General features: G+C 33.7%; 2 protein-coding genes across 2 annotated transcripts; both read left to right on the top strand.

The window, feature by feature from the left end:
• LOC105172102 lies at positions 5,359-10,779 on the top strand. Its single transcript, XM_020697250.1, has 4 exons — positions 5,359-5,772; positions 5,851-6,388; positions 6,515-6,753; positions 10,648-10,779. Exons 1-4 carry the CDS (start codon positions 5,359-5,361, stop codon positions 10,777-10,779), a joined length of 1,323 nt encoding a protein of 440 aa, XP_020552909.1.
• Positions 14,474-17,478, top strand: LOC105171979 (UDP-glycosyltransferase 86A1-like). The gene is made up of 2 exons (XM_011093282.2): positions 14,474-15,125; positions 16,484-17,478. Exons 1-2 carry the CDS (start codon positions 14,585-14,587, stop codon positions 17,395-17,397), a joined length of 1,455 nt encoding a protein of 484 aa, XP_011091584.1. The 5' UTR covers positions 14,474-14,584; the 3' UTR covers positions 17,398-17,478.

The raw sequence follows: 17,835 nt of genomic DNA, 5'->3' as shown, positions 1-17,835 counted from the left end.
ATCAGCTTCTGGTAAGCAAACTAGGAAAAGGGAAGTTTAATTTGATTATCTTATTGCGAGATAACTATGTGGTGTAATAAAGATGATTATGTGGAAGCAAATTGACTATATATTCTATGCATCTTGCCTATTTATCTTGTTTCAGATTATATGTGGTATACATATATAGATAGGACTGATTATTTGCTTACTGAGTGGCAGATTCATCCCTCTGCTGATATTTTCTTCCAAGAGTAGACTTTGAGGTGTCTGACTGTTGAAGAATAGGTCTACGCACTATACTCAGGCAGGTCGGGCTAGTATGCAGTTTTCTCCTCTTTATCAGTTAGAATACAATCACATTTTGTCTGTACAGAGAGAATATAAGCGTACGGATTACTTGTGACGAATCGCTTTGTGGTGTGTGATATGTATATTTATATATAATGTTGTGGGTTGATAATACTTATTATGATGTGTTGCGATTACGTATACAAATTGATTAGATGGCTATGTGTAAATATATACATATGAACACAGGGATTACTATAAGTATGACATTTAGGGTAGATATAGCCCTTATAGCGAAGGGGGTGCTACAGTTGGCTCTGAATATGAAATTAAAAAATTTAATCGAATTATGGAAGAGATGAAGAGTAAAAAACTAGTCGCGTTTGAATTCTTAGACCAGATTAACAAGGAAAAATGGACAATATCTCATGATGGTGGATGACGATGCGGCGTTTTGATGACAAACATGTCAGAATGCATGATGAAGTACTGAAAGGGGCTTGCCGCCTATCGTTGACAATAATAGCTGAGATGACGCTTCAACGAACTGTCCATTATTTTGGTGAGAGGTTAGCGAAAAGTAGTGCAATGTTGACCAACAACCAACTGTGGACAGATTTTGTATACAAGATGTTCACACGTTGGCAACAAAATTCTGTTGAGGATACCGTCACCAAATACTATCAATTCTAATAATTCGCTTCAGTTGTTACAAGACGTCTGAATGGACATGGATTCACTACCCATGTTGTCAAAATTATTAATCGAGAATGTTCTTGCGGCAAGCGAACTTAATTTGGTATCCCTTGCAGTCATGCTTAAAAGGTATGCTCTGAATACATGATTAATGTTGCATCACTGGTGAAGAATTATTATGATTAATTGGCTTACAGGAATACATAATCCAAGTAATTTGAACCTGTGCATTCTGAAAATTATTGGGATGTCTCGAAATTTGAGTTGGTGACACTACTATTTTTGTATCTCTACATGTCCTGGTCGAAATCAAACAGCAATATTGACAACGAGATGAATTGGAGGGCAAAAACGTGAAAAGCAACAAGCCTGACAAAGAGATTTTTCTACAGTCGTTGATGCAATCCACTACTTGAGCATATTTTTTTAAAAAAATAATTATTTACATCAACGACTTGTTATATATATATTATAAATAATTAACCCCTAAATTGAGGCTGGCGGTTAGCCTCTTGAGCTAATGTGTGTATAAAATATTAAAATATTACATATATACGAAATTTAAATAGATTTACTTTGAATATTTTATTGTTAGCAAAGTCTGAAACTGAGTTTTCTACATTCATTAACAGATCTAATTCATTGCAACAAACCGTGACACCATAAAAATTACGAACGTTTTTTAAAATGATTGCAAATGAAAGGGAAACACATCAAATTTTATAGATAGCGTTCCATTGACATGTCCCGTCAACTGACGTGCATCAGCCTTTTTCAAACAGCTGGCGCTGCCAGCCTCATCAACCTTGTACATATGTACGAGGCAGTCAGCCTTGTAATAAATACTCTGTCTCCCGTAATAAATGAACCCAAACTGCTTACCACGTGATGATTTTCAAGCTTATAAATGAATGCCGTCGTTTTCTTCACCACCAGCTGCGCATTCACGTTTGTCCACACACACACTCTCTCCTAACATTAACACTATGGTCCAAACCAGCTGCGCATTCAGTTTTCTTCACCACCAGCTGCGCATTCACGTTTGTCCACACACACACTCTCTCCTAACATTAACACTATGGTCCAAACCAGCTGCGCATTCACGTTTGTCCACACACACACTCTCTCCTAACATTAACACTATGGTCCAAAGTTATGGTATTAATATCAGTGAGTATTGTTTCACATCAATCGGGATATTTGAGATATTATCGAATGATATGAAATAAAAAATATTATAAAAGACTTAATTTTTTTTAAAAAAGTAATTAAATTATAAATATATATATAAGTATCACAAATTACTATATAATATTACAAATCATAATTTTTATCACATCACGCATTAATAAAATAATTATGAAAGTGCTTAAGAAATTAATACTTAAGAATAAAATATACACAACCAATTTTTTATAATTTAAACAAGATTATTTCATATGGTATTAGTATTGATGAAATTACAGTGAGGAAAGATAAGTCCGAGACTTTTAGGCAGCGTTTGGATTCATATATTTGCATCTTTCGAGATAAGATAAAACACACTCAATGTTTGTTTTGTGTTTTTTACACCTTATCTCCGTGTTTTTTTTTATTTTTTAATTTTCTATATAATATATATATTTATATATACATAATATAAAACAGACATGATTTGATAATAAATATTAATTTTTATCTTTCATAAATACAACATTAAACGTAAAATATTTATATATAAAAAATATATGATTTGACAATGAACAGTGATTTTTTTCTCCCAAATCCCATATATTTTAAAATATTTTAAATTATCCAAAAACATAAATCCAAACATATCATTTATTTTCAACACACATTTACTTATATTTATTTTTTTCTCTGTAGAAAATACTTAAAACACAAATTCAAACACAAGGTTACATTCTCATGGAACGCAAACCATCCAAGCATCAGTAGTATGATGCCTCAAAATGTGGCCACCAGTTTTTCCAAATAAAACATGGCACTCTAACTAGTTAGAATTAGGCCAAAAAACTAATGGTAAAACCATTTATTATTAACTCTTGCAACAGGTTGAGTCATCAATTATTGTATATTTTCTTTTGAATTGCTTGTTCCTATTCAAGACATCCCTTGGCCTGATTGTAACACTTAGGTTCTTGAAGTGTAGACAAGGCAGCCAAGAAAGCATTATATGAATGTGAGAGAGTAAAGGAACAGAAGTAGAGACTGCTGATAACTCTGCAATTATCATGATTTTATAGTGATTTAATATTTCTTTTTAAGCCAAAATATCTTTAATTATGTGATTTTATTTCATATTCAACAAAAAAGGAAGATATGAAGCAAAGATGGCAAAATCAAGCTAAAATCGAAATTAAAGTCATCAAAAAGGAGAAAAAGAATATTACAAAGAAATCTTTGCAGAATTGACTAAGCATGCCCACGCTTAGTGGAGTGATCAACTCGGGATAAGGATAAACACGAGTAATTTTCGCAAAAGATAAAGGAATCAAGTGTTTAGATTCAGAAAGGACTCTTTGAAACTTATCTCTTGTAATTTATTTACCTTTTTAGAGTTTATCACATATCTATCTCCCCCCTACGTCTAGATTCGTAGGAAACTTTTATTATAAATAGAGGGAATCTCTTCATTTGAGGATTCAGTTATTATTTAGAATTCCATAGAATTCTTGTTCATCTTTTCTCTTTTATTTTTATTTTACAGCCGGAATTAATGGAATTCCACTTTTTAGTGTGTTCTTCCATTAATATGTCCGGCTAAATTCCTTATTTCCTGGTTAAGGTATGGTGATTGTTTGATTCCCATTATGTTGTGAGATCTAATATGCGTTCTACACTTGTCAAACAAATATTCATGTTATTCTCTGGGCTTTAATTACAAACGTCTGATTTGTGAATGATTCATCCGGTTGTTCATTATCAAGAAGGTTTGCTTAGCTAATTGGACTTTATAAATTTGTGTAATTGTTTATTTAGTTCAATACTTAGTGGCAACGTAGCATGATTAGTTTTGTCACAGTATTTAATTATGTTACGGGGAATACATGATCTAGTTTAAACGAATTGTCCTCGTAGGAGTTTGTTGATTAGAATCAGGCCTTTCTAATTCTTAATGCTGTTAATAGATTAAATCTTGTGGACGTTCCCAAGGTTATCTGTTAATTAGAGATTTAGCCAACGGTCGTACCTTGGCTAATGAAAAGGTAAGGAAAGGTGAGGTTGTTAGGTCGTACCAACGACCATAACTGGTTTATTTGTCCATACATGTGTTATTCTTGCATCAATGATCAACTCACAAGAATCAAGCATAATCCTAACCTTAATTGGGAAATGTCTCTCTCATATCTCTATCAGGTATTTTTAATTATTTAGTTTTTGATCACTTCTTTTTATCACAACCTTCCCCATTATTTTCTATTTTTCTAAAAGAAATTAACTTAAAACCAATCCCTGTCGATCGACCCTACACCCACTTTCACAAGTGTAGTAGGAATTATTTCTGGTGACTTCGACACTCATCAAATTTTGGCGTCGTTGCTGGGGATTGGCATTTTTAAGTATATTTCTTTATTTTTAGTTACTTGATTTTTATCACCATTAATGCCAAGGTCTTCTCGTACAGGTAAATTGGTATACGACACAGAAATCGAAAAGACCGCACGAAGACTTCGTCGGGAAACTAAGCAACAATCGGAAGGAACATTCGCTCCATACGAAGATGAAGAAGACATAACTTTGGAGTTTGAGAAATCCCTAAGCAAATCCGAAGAAGAGATAATGGCTTTGATTCCTGAAAGATCGATCAATGACATGACGTCGCTCGATCTGAACCAGCAACCACTGTGCATTGAGTACCCTGATTTAGAGGTAGACTTTGAACTGAAATCTAGATTAATTCATTTACTCCCCACTTTCCGTGGTCTCGCAGGTGAAGATCCACATAAGCATCTGAAAGAATTCCACGTGGTATGCTCTGGAATGCGACCACAAGGCATAAGCGAGGAATAAGTCAAATTGAGAGCGTTCCCCTTCTCTCTTGCCGATCAAGCGAAAGATTGGTTGTATTTTCTACCTTCAGGATCCATTACAAGATGGAATGATCTCAAGAGACAGTTTCTTGAGAAATATTTCCCTGCCTCAAGAGCTACAACGATCCGGAAGGATATTAGCGGGAATCGACAATTTGCGGGAGAAAGTCTTTTCGAATATTAGGAAAGATTCAATCGACTAGTGGAAAGTTTCCCCCATCATCAAATCCCGAACCACTTGTTGATCCAGTATTTCTATGAAGGTCTATCAAATATGGATAGGAAACTAATAGATGCGGCAAGTGGCGGAGCATTGTTCGACAAAACCCCCACCTAGGCGCGTAAACTAATCTTGATTATGGCGTCCAACACGCAACAATTTGGGGTTAGACACGATGATCCACCTAGGAAAAGCAACAAGGTAAGTAATCTTGAAGAACGTTTAAATCAACTCACAACTGTTGTTGAAAAAGTTGTTGCAGATACTTATCAACAAGCCAAAGCATGTGGTATCTGCACCTTAACGGGGCACGCTACCGACATGTGCCCAACTCTTCAAGAATTAACTACCGAACATGCCGACGCCGTAGGAGGATTCGCCGGACAACAACAAAGAAGATATGATCCCTTCTCCAACACATACATCCCCGGATGGAGGGACCACCCGAATCTGAATTACGGCAACCAACACTTTCAAAAACCCCAATACCGACCACCTGCACAGCCTAACCCCACGCCTAACACATCTCTTGAAGACATGATGAAAGCACTAGTGACCAACACACAACAATTCCAACAACAGACCCAACAATTCCAGCAACAGACCTAAGCGAGCTTCCAACAATTTCAGCAACAGACCCAGGCGAGCATTCAAAATCTAGAATCTCAAATCAGTCAGCTGGCATCGTCTGTTGGTAAGCTAGAATCTCAAGGTAAGCTACCTTCTCAATCTGTCATTAACCCTAGACAAAATGTTAGTGCTATTACGCTTCGTAGTAGAAAAGAATTGCAGGAACATGTGAACGAAGATGACACCAAACGTGGGCACGGTGTGAAAAGAAAGCCGAAAAAAGAAATTGAGGTCCAACAAGAACAAACCAAACACGAAGTGGACCATCCGCAGCCTTTGGTAACTAGACCACCATTCCCAGAGAGATTCACCAAAGGGAAGAAGGAAGAGGAGGAAAAAGAGATCCTTGAAACGTTCCGTAAAGTGGAGGTAAACATCCCGCTGCTCGATGCCATCAAGCAAATACCCCGATACGCGAAATTTCTCAAAGAATTGTGCACTAGCAAAGGTAAACTCAAGATAAACGAACATGTAAGTATGGGGGAGAACGTCTCCGCAATTCTCCAACGAAAATTACCCCCAAAATGCAATGATCCAGGTACGTTTTCTATCCCTTGCAAAATTGGAAAAAATGGAATAGAAAAAGCAATGTGTGATTTAGGTGCTTCTATCAATATTATGCCTCTTACTATGTATGAATTTTTGAATGTTGGCCTATTGAAAGAAACCGGGGTCTTTCTTCAACTTGCCGATCGTTCTGTAGTCTACCCCGAAGGAGTTCTTGAGGATGTACTTGTGCAAGTTAATGAATTGGTTTTTCCTGTTGATTTTTATGTGCTTGATATAAGGGGGGATATTTCTCCTAATTCTACATCCATCTTGCTAGGAAGACCATTCCTTAAAACCTCAAAAACCAAAATTGATGCTGATGCCAGAATTCTCTCTATGGAATTTGATAATGAGGTTATGAGTTTTAAAATTGATGGTGCCATGAAATATTCTAATGATGTGCATTCTATTTTTCTCATTGATTCTATTAATCCTTTATTGCAAAAAAATGCTATGTTCAATGGTAGAGGAGCATTCAAGACAACAATTTCCAAAAGATCGAGTCGAAGAACTTACAAGAAAAAAGTCTTTCATGACAAAATAAGTTCAAGGAAGAAGTCATCAATGGACTGCCAAGTTCCCCTAAATCCACACCATCACCTTGTGCATTACATAGAAGAAGTGGATTTAAAGTGTCCAACTTATTCAAGTTGAGGCACAACAATGTCTAGCCAAAAACATTAAAGAAAAGCGCTGCATGGGAGGCAACCCATGAATTTCTATCCCTTCTCTTTTTCGTTTCATTTTATTTTAGTTTTAGTGTTTTTATTCAAGCTTTGCGATGCGTGCCATGCTTAATGAAACATCTAAATCTGTTTGGACGCTCAAATTGGATAGATTTGAAGTTTTCACTAAGCGTGCCCACGCTTAGTCGATCTTTCAAAACTGTTTAACTCACTTCATCAAAACAGATTTGGAGTTTCCACTAAGCGTGTCCACACTTAGTCGCACTTCGTAGGCTGTTATTTCACTTCATTTACTTTCATTTATTTTTTTTATTATTATTTTTATTTTTATTTTTATTTTTATTTATGATAAAAAAATCAAAAATTCAAAAAATCAAAATGAAGAAGGAAATCAGTCAAAATCTTTCCACTTCTATTCATATATTTTACCAAGATTTTCTCTAACTTCATCTTTATCTTCATTAACTCTCTCTCTCACTTTCTCTCGCAGCAATTTCACCTACCACCAAGATCTCTCCCCCTCTCAATTCATATGAAGTTGCCGCCACCAGCCCAACCACGCCATGAACTCTTCACGGCATGCACTCAGGGACGCTTCCTTAAACTCTCTCTCATTTTAATTTTTAATCCTTAAGTTGCATGTCAATGTCCACATTGAGGACAATGTGAATTTTAAGTGTGGGGGTGTGGTTCTTGAGCTTATACATGATAATTTTTGTTGATATGATTGGTGGTAGATGAATTTTCTTTGTGCCTAGCGAAAATTTTTGCTTTTTCTTTTTCAAGTTGACTTGAAAAGAGAAACTTTTTGGCAAATTTTGGTGAAAAAACTTTGGCATGATAAAACCCTTTCAATTTAGACGACTCTTGGCTTGATAGTGCTATGTGCAAAAAGAATACATGTTTTATGTTTGAGGATAGTACATAAGTTGAAAACTTGTCTTCACCAAAATGACTTGGGTTAAAATCTTCTGATGTAGGATTAGTGGAGTAAAACATACCTCGTGAGATCTTGAGCCTGATATGTCCATAAAAAATCTTTATTCTTTCTTGAGCGAATAACACTTCTATGGCTTTGTCTTCCTAGAACTTGCCTTGAACCACATCGAGGCCACAAAAATGTGTATTTATTTGGATATGATAAAGGCATTAGAAATCACTTTCGGCCTTCTTCAACCACCCAACACATTTTAACATTAGAGAACCCCTTTGAGCCTTTTGACCTATTTTATTAAATAACCCGTCATATACAAACCTATCCCGTCGTTTGTTTAAAACTTTGATTTTGATCCCTCTAAGAATTACTAGAGCATCAAGGGAAATGAGTTTATGTTCAAAAGAACAAGTTCTCAAAATGGGAGATTTTCAAAACCTTTGTGATTTACATGCTTAAAAGATGTATCTCAAAATAAGTGTGGGGGTTCCAAAATTATGTTCTTCTTCACTTTGTGGGAACTGACATCAATTTTCTTGGTCTATCCCTATCACAAAAAAATTGGAGAGGAGAAAAAGAAAAAAAAAAAGAGAAAGAAGAAAAGAAAAAAAAAAGGAGAGAAAAAAAAATATAAAGGAATAAGAAAGGCATAGTTCAATGAATTATCGAAAGATCTTGAAGGGAGATGAGTAAACTTTGAGAGCTTCGAATTATTGTTCACTCAAATTTTTTTTTTGGTGCTCTAATTAGTTTCTTGGAATTTAACCTCATTATCCTTTTATCCTACCCCAAACCAAAGCCCCATTACAACCAAAATTAAAGACCTTTTGATCCATATATGTGCATATTTCAAAAGTGGTGGAGATGTGGTGTATAGGCAAGCCTATGGTGAAGCATTGTCGTAGTAAGTGTCGAGAGATACACTAGAGCCATATATACACTTGAGAGAATGGAAAGTGAAGAGAAAATAGTCCACTAGTTTTATGCGATTGGTTTTGATAATGGTCATCACGTGAAAACTTGTTTGATACATGTTGAATTATCTCCTTCATAAAGTATATCATTTACTTTGCACATGACTACAAATTGCCTTGAGTAGTTTAAAATTTTGGAGGGATTTTTTTAATGTATCTTGATTTTTGCTTGAGGACAAGCAAATGGCTAAGTGTGGGGGTATTTGATAACTCTGCAATTATCATGATTTTATAGTGATTTAATCTTTCTTTTTAAGCCAAAACATCCCTAATTATGTGATTTTATTGCATATTCAGCAAAAAAGGAAGATATGAAGCAAAGATGGCAAAATCAAGGTAAAATCGAAATTAAAGTCATCAGAAAGGAGAAAAAGAAGATTACAAGGAAATCTCTGCAGAATTGACTAAGCATGCCCACGCTTGGTGGAGTGATCAACTCGGGATAAGGATAAGCACGAGCAATTTCCGCAAAAGATAAAGGAATCAAGTGTTTAGATTCAGAAAGGACTCTTTGAAGCTTATCTCTTGTAATTTATTTACCTTTTTAGAGTTTATCACGTATCTATCTCCCCCTTATGTCTAGATTCGTAGGAAACTTTTATTATAAATAGGGAGAATCTCTTCATTTGAGGATTCAGTTATTATTTAGAATTCCATAGAATTCTTGTTCATCTTTTCTCTTTTATTTTTATTTTACAGCCGGAATTAATGGAATTCCACTTATTAGTGTGTTCTTTCATTAATATGTCCGGCTAAATTTTTTATTTCCTGGTTAAGGTATGGTGATTGCTTGATTCCCATTATGTTGTGAAATCTAATCTGCGTTCTACACTTATCAAACAAATATTCATGTTATTCTCTGGGCTTTAATTACAAACGTCTGATTTGTGAATGATTCGACCGGTTGTTCATTATCAAGAAGGTTTGCTTAGCTAATTGGACTTTATAAATCCGTGTAATTGTTTATTTAGTTCAATACTTAGTGGCAACGTAGCATGATTAGTTATGTCACAGTATTTAATTATGTTATGGGGAATGCATGATCTAGTTTAAACGAATTGTCCTCGTAGGAGTTTGTTGATTAGAATCAGGCCTTTCTAATTCTTAATGCTGTTAATAGATTAAATCTTGTGGACGTTCCCAAGGTTGTCTGTTAATTAGAGATCTAGCCAACGGTCGTACCTTGGCTAACGAAAAGGTAAGGAAAGGTGAGGTTGTTAGGTCGTACCAATGACCATAACTGGTTTATTTGTCCATACATGTGTTATTCTTGCATAATTAATCAACTCACAAGAATCAAGCATAATCCTAGCCTTAATCGGGAAATCTCACTCTCATATCTCTTTCAGGTATTTTTAATTATTTAGTTTTTGATCACTTCTTTTTATCACAACCTTCCCTATTATTTTCCATTTTTCTAAAAGAAATTAACTTAAAACCAATCCCTGTCGATCGACCCTACTCCCACTTTCACAAGTGTAGTAGGAATTATTTTTGGTGACTTCGACACTCATCAACTGCAGAGTTACAAACAAAATCACTAATCCATGAGGGAGGCTGAGAATGTCTCTGGGACCTTCTCACAGTGACGGCAGGAATATGAGGATTGGATTCAGCTGAGAATTGACTGTAGAATCAGGGATGATTGTGGCAGGAGAAGTATCGCCTGATTCAGAATGATTATCAGATGAAGAGAAAATGGGATCAGGAGTGGAATGAGTTAAAACTAGGGCTTGCAACGAGTCGAGCTCGACCATTTTTGTCGAGCTCGAGCTCGAATCTGTGATTCCGAACTCGAGCTCACCCAGGTCAAGCTCGAGCTCGATATAGTATTTTCGAGCTCGCGAATTTATTCCAGAAATTGCAGCAGAATGGAGGTGGGAAGAAGAGGAATTTTACAACATTACATACAAAATTTTTCAGAAATTTTGCTAATCGATAATGGTCTTCCATACAACATTACAACTCTTACAAAAGCAAACAACAACAACAAGAATTAAACAAATCATTATCCACTGAAAACACACCCAAACCCAAGAAAAAGAATTAAACAAGATGTGCTAAAAACACACCTAAACCCAAGAAAAAGAAGAATAAGTAAAATGCAACAGAAAAGTAAAGATTAACTGGAAGCTATACTCGTCGCCGTCCTCGTTGCGGACTTACCGTCCTTGTTTCCATGAGTTTGGGGCTAGGGTTCTAAGAGATGGGTTTGGGGAAGAAATGAGAGGAGAAAGATGGAAGCCGTACTCGTCGCCGTCCTCGTTGCCGACCTACCGTCTTTGTTGCCGTGAGTTTGGGGTTAGGGATCTAAGAGATTGATTTGGGAAGAATTGAGAGAGGAGAAAGAATGAAGAAGAAACAGAAAGAGAGAAAGAAAGAGGAAGAAGAAACGAGAACAAGAGAGAGAAAGTGATGTGTTTTTTATTTTTGACTTTTTGTATTACTATTACTATTATTATTATTATTATTATTACTATTACTATTATTATTATTATTATTATTATTATTATTATTATTTTAAATCATGAGATCAAATTATAAAATTTTTACATAGATATAATTGAAATTAATATATGTTCATAATTTACAAAATTTATATATTTATAAATGTTAGTAACATTGATGTAACTATCATCTTACAGTATTGAACAACATGGGTTAATCGGGCCATCAAAATTCAGATCAGACCGTTAGATATGATAAAACTTACAAAAAATATATTTTGGTAAAGTTTTAGACTTATTGGATATACGGATGTCAAGATATCGTACTCGAAGCATAAGAGTAATCATTCAAGACGGTGTATCGTTGAATCAGGCCATGTAATTTTAAATCATACTGTCAGATATGATCTAATGGACACAGTCTTGTATATATTTAAATTTCGTATGAATCAAGTACCCGGATTTTAAGATATCTTAATTATTGATTAAATTTTTTAATCTCATTATATATATAATAAAATAATAATTAAAATTATTCAACCATCATCATCATAATCATTATTATTATTATTATTTTAAATAATGAAATCGAATCATCAAATTTTTATATAGATATAGTTGAAATTAATATATGTTAACAATTTGCAAAATTTATATATTTATAAATGTTAGTATAACATTGATGTAACTATCATCTTACATTGTTGAAAAACATGGGTTAATCGGGCTATCATTATTCAGATTTGACCGTTAGATATGATAAAACTTATAAAAAGATACATTTGGTAAAGTTTTAGATTTATTGGATATACGGATGTTGAGATATCGTATTCGAAACATAAGAGTAATCATTCAAGATGGTGTATCGTTGAATCAGGCCATGTGATTTTAAATCATACCGTCGGATATGATCTAATGGACACAATCTTGTATATATTTAAATTTCGTATGAATCAGGTGCCCGAATTTTAAAATATCGTACTTATTAATTAAACTTTTTAATCTCATTATATAAATAATAAAATAATAATTAGAATTGTTCAACCACCATCATCATCATCATTATTATTATTGTTGTTATTATTGTTATTATTATTATAATTTTTAGATTAATTCATAGTAATTACTAAATTTTGACATAAATTTATAAATAATAAAAAATTATAAGTGAATTACTTGTCAATTTAAGAAAAATATAACGTAATACAAATATATATTAAAATATAACATAAAATTTATATATGTCATATTAAATAATAATTTTAATTATAAAAAATTATAATTTACTAAGTTGTTGATTAAATTTATTTTTATATAAAGATTAAATGTATAAATAAAAGCACCATAATTTATTATTATCCAAAATAAAATGTATGATATTGATTAATAATTATAATATATGGTTAATTTTAATTATAAAACTGATCAAATAATAAATATAAAATTAAATATATAAATAATTCAAAAATAAAAAAGTATATAAAAAAATAAAAAATATTCACTGGCTCGCGAGCTGGTGAACACCCAAATATGAGCTCGAGCTCGAGCTCGAGTCAAGCTCAAAGTCGAGCCGGCTCGACTCATCTGCCACCCCTAGTTAAAACTGGAGGAGAATGAAGGGAGGTAGGACTGATATCAGGGACGGAGTCATGCATAGGGAGAAGTAGAGGCGTAGATGAGGTTGCTGGAGTATTGGATTTAGAGGCATAAGGAAAGATAGACTCATGAAACACACATCTCTACATATAAGAATTATTTGGTTGTGGATGTCATATAATTTGCAAGCTTTTTGACCCTGAATGTACCCCAAAAATATACATTCTAATGCTCTCGGTTCAAACTTGGACCGTTGTGGATGAATATTTGAGGCAAATGAGCTCAAGTTATCATAGGAGGAAGGAAAATGATGTAGGATCTCAAAACGGGTGCTCCAGTTTAATGTAGGGTTAGGTAGTTTGTTTATAATATGAGTGGTTATGAGGATAGAGTCTCCCAAAAATTGTTTTGGTAAATATGAGTGAAACATTAGCATAATGTTTGGATTCGTTTTCTAAGTATTTTGTTGTGTTTTGTGAAGATAGAGAGAGAAAAACAAAGATAAATAAATGTGTCTTAGAGATAGTATGCATATTTGATTTTATTTTTAGAGATAATTTAAAATAAGTATTGTATGTTTAATATTGTGGTTTGAAAGACAAAAATTACTATTTATTATCAAATCAAGTTTTTTTATATATATTTATGTATATGTATGTGTATAAATATGTATTTATGTTAAAACAGTTAAAAACACCTAGATAAGGTGTTTTTGAATGAATGTCAAACATAGGGTATATTTTGACACGTTCCAAAGATTATTTAAAAATGAAAACAAACATAGTACAGAGTTTTCACTACAAAAAAAGGTGGGATTTGTGACGGTTTTAGGACGATTTTGTTTTACTTTGGAACGGTTTCAAGAACACATAGCCGGACTTTGGGACGACAATTGGAACGGAAGGAAATCAATGTCATCAATGTGCAAACAATTTTTATAGGGGATAAATATATTAAGTTCCTCTTTGATGGCGTATTTAAATAAGTCAATTTTACTTTTGTATAATTACAGAAAAATACTTCTGACAGTGAAATAATTTATATAATGTTATTGATATTTTTATGAGATATATCTATAATATTTTATAAAGTACAGATAATTTGTATAAATGCTATTCATATTTGTGGTGATATATGTGTACTTATTCAAAAGATATAGAAATTTATAGAAGCAAACCATATATTATGAGGCATGAATATAAATTCCCTTTTTATATATGCTAAACTTAGCAGGAGGAGGGCATTTAATTACTCATATCATGGTGAATAGTAATTTACCTTTTTGTGGTATTGAAAATAAATAGATTGTCTATCTATAAAAAAATAAATAACAATATTGCTTTATTTTTTAAAATATAAAGAAATAAATTTTATATTTTTAAAATATAAAAAATAACTTATTATTTTATTTTTTACAAGACGGTTTGTTTGTCTATTTTTCATAATTCAGACATATATAGATTGCAATTTACCCATCGATTCCTTAATCATCTCTTGGCCGGTTCCAAGCAAGAGGAGATCATCTACGCATAATCAAACTTCTCCCATATGCAAATGGCATATTCAAAGCCGCACGCAATTCTGATCCCCTACCCTTATCAAGGCCACGTCACTCCTATGATCAATCTGGCAATCAGACTGGCTTCAAGAGGCTTCACAATCACTTTTGTCCAAACTGAGTTCATTCATCAGTTCATGTGCAAAGCCCAGAATCTGCCTGCTGCTAGTTTCGATTTATTTGCCGAGGCACGGAAATCTGGCCTCGACATACGTTACACGACCATCTCCGACGGGTTTCCCCTGGACTTCGACAGGCATCTCAACTTCAACGAGTATTGGGAGTCTATGTTTCGGAATTTTCCTGATCGTGTTGATGAAATTGTGGTGAAGACAATGGAAGATGATGTATTGCCAGAGACGCCTCCTTTTCTCCTGGTTGCTGATACTTTCTACACATGGCCAGCAACCATAGCCAAGAAACACAACATGGTGAATATCTCCTTCTGGACAGAACCTGCTATCGTGTTCTCACTGAACTATCACTTGGAGCTTCTCAGACAAAACGGCTTCTCAGACAAAACACAACATGGTAAAAATTTTTCTTTTCTTTTTTTGTTTTTTCTCACTTTTGGGTAAAAAATTTCACATAGCATCATTTACTTGTACCATTAATACCACTAATGCATTCAGCATCTTCATCAACTCTCTGATGCACATATGAGGGGATTTGTGGGAACAAGAAGAGAAAAATGAGTGATTGGTAGGAGGAAGTGAAATTGATATGACAAGACATCTTGTCTAATGTGCAGCCCACTTTGTCATTTTCATACAAATTTCACATACAATTCATATGTATTTTGTCTCTTATTTGGGCAGTTTGGTAAATCCATAATTATATACTATAAAATTCAATTCACATACCGACATAATTACTATCATTTTAAAAGACAAAACATGTGATTCCGTATATGTTTTCAATTATATTCTCAATTCTACACAAAATCAATAAAACATTTTTATATAAATAAAAATGATAAATTAAATATGAAATCAAAACAAAAGAGACAGCCAAAATGGCAAGCAAATTTTTTTCCAAACACACATGCATCTCGATCACTAGATAAAAAGATGGATTGAATTTGTTATTTTCAATTCCTATTGTATTTTTTATTTTATTTAATATGTACATATATATTACATGTATAAATGGTATTACATTACTTCTTTGTCCGATAAATTTACATACAGGTATTGGAGGCAAAACAATCATTTCAATAGTAATATCCAATTAAATATAGGGGTAACTACACTTTCGTCTCCTTAAAATTTGATGTAATTATACGTAAACTTTTTGTGTGTTGGAAATTACATCTAACACTCCTGATGTTTGCTTTCGTCTAACAAATAAGTACACCCATTTGTCAAAATTCACTGAATCTTATTGATATTAACAAAAGAATTAAAAAAAGTTAATATTTACCCTTAATTGATTTAAAACTGATTTATTGCAGGTCAAATAAATTTTTTTTGGATTATACTATAACCGTGAAATATATCTTCTAACATACATTAAGGCGGAAAAATGTATTAGGGTAATTTAGTCACAAAAAGTTTTAGTTTTGACATGTTATAAGTCATTAATAAGTCAATAGGAGGTAAATATAGATTTTTTTTTTCTAATTTTTTTGTTAATATCAGCAAATTGTGAATTTTGATTAAAAGAGAAACTTATTTCTTAGACGGGAGCAAACCTCAAGAGTGCTAAATGTAATTATCAAACCACATGAGGTTTACGTATAATTACACTAAATTTCAGAGGGAGAGAGTGTAATTTTGCCTTTTAAGTGTATTTCATCTTTAATTTGAGGCGATTAATGTTTACAAGATAGATAGAGGTTAATTTCCTCGTTTGTCTAACAACTGCGTTTTGTTTTATACAAAACTCAGGAAATGCTGAAAATTACATAAACTATATTCCGGGCATCCAATCCATTAGCACTAGGGACTTGATGACGTATCTCCAAGATCCAGAAGCTATACCAATGTTGATTAAGATTGTTGAGAAGGGATTTGAGCAGGTGAAAAAAGCAGACTTTATCTTATGTAACACAGTGGAGGAGTTAGAATTGGAAACTCTTGCAGCCCTGAATCAGAAGCATCCAACTTACGCTATTGGTCCAATTAACTTCTACACTGATCTTACCCAAACAAGCATAGCCAAGAGCCTTTGGTCCGAGTCTGACTGCACCCAGTGGCTCAATTCTAAGCCTTCTGGCTCGGTTTTGTACGTTTCGTTTGGCAGCATTGCAGAGAGTAACAAAGAGGAGATCGGAGAGTTAGCTCATGGGCTTCTCATAAGTGAAGTATATTTTGTTTGGGTGCTCCGGCCTGATATTATTGGAGGGCAGGAAAGTGATGCTTTGCCGGAGGGTTTTAAGGATGTTGTAAAAAATAAAGGGCTGATTGTTCCATGGTGCAATCAGAATATGGTCCTTTCCAGCCCGGCAACGGGTGGGTTCTTGACGCACTGTGGTTGGAACTCGATATTGGAAAGTATATGGCATGGTGTACCGATGATTTGTTATCCATTTCTTGTGGACCAACCAACAAACAGGAAGTTAGTGGTTGATGATTGGAAGATTGGAGTCGACCTTTGTGAGGGAGAACAAGTTCGGAGGGAGGAAGTTGCTAGTCAAATTGATATCTTGATGAAGGGTGAAAATTCTGTCCAAATGAAGCGAAAGATCCAGAAAGTCAGCAAGAAATTGCACGATTCCTTGGATGCTGAGGGCTCATCATGCACAAACTTTGATCGGTTTGTAGTGGATTTGAAGGCTAAATTTTGTACGAGAAGCTCATGATTTTAGTCCTTCAATTTGCTTGCGAGTTGCCTGAATTCTGGACTTTCAATAATAGTATGCGGTTCAGTTCCTTTTTGGACATTTCATGATAAAATTTTAGTTTTTATATGTAAATATGTGCATTCATTTACTTATCATACAGACACATAAAAAGGAATTAAGTACAAAACTGACGTAATAGAAGACTTTGGGAATCAACCTCAGTTATAAACATGAGTTCAATTGAATCACAAACTATAGAGCAATCGACTTGTTTGTACATTATGGATATGTTTTAATCCACCAAAATTATTTATCGAACCATCACTTTGTAGACAGTAGTGAGCAAAGAATTGGTTTCTAATATAGTCCTTAAATAAAAAAAAACACGAGTTTTGATCAAAACTAAATTTAATAAAACAACAGCAATAAAATAAAAAATCACGAGTTTTCATTAAG

This window comes from Sesamum indicum, linkage group LG10 (assembly GCF_000512975.1).
Source record: "Sesamum indicum cultivar Zhongzhi No. 13 linkage group LG10, S_indicum_v1.0, whole genome shotgun sequence".
Lineage (NCBI taxonomy): Eukaryota > Viridiplantae > Streptophyta > Magnoliopsida > Lamiales > Pedaliaceae > Sesamum > Sesamum indicum.
This window is presented reverse-complemented; position numbering and strand designations above follow the sequence as displayed.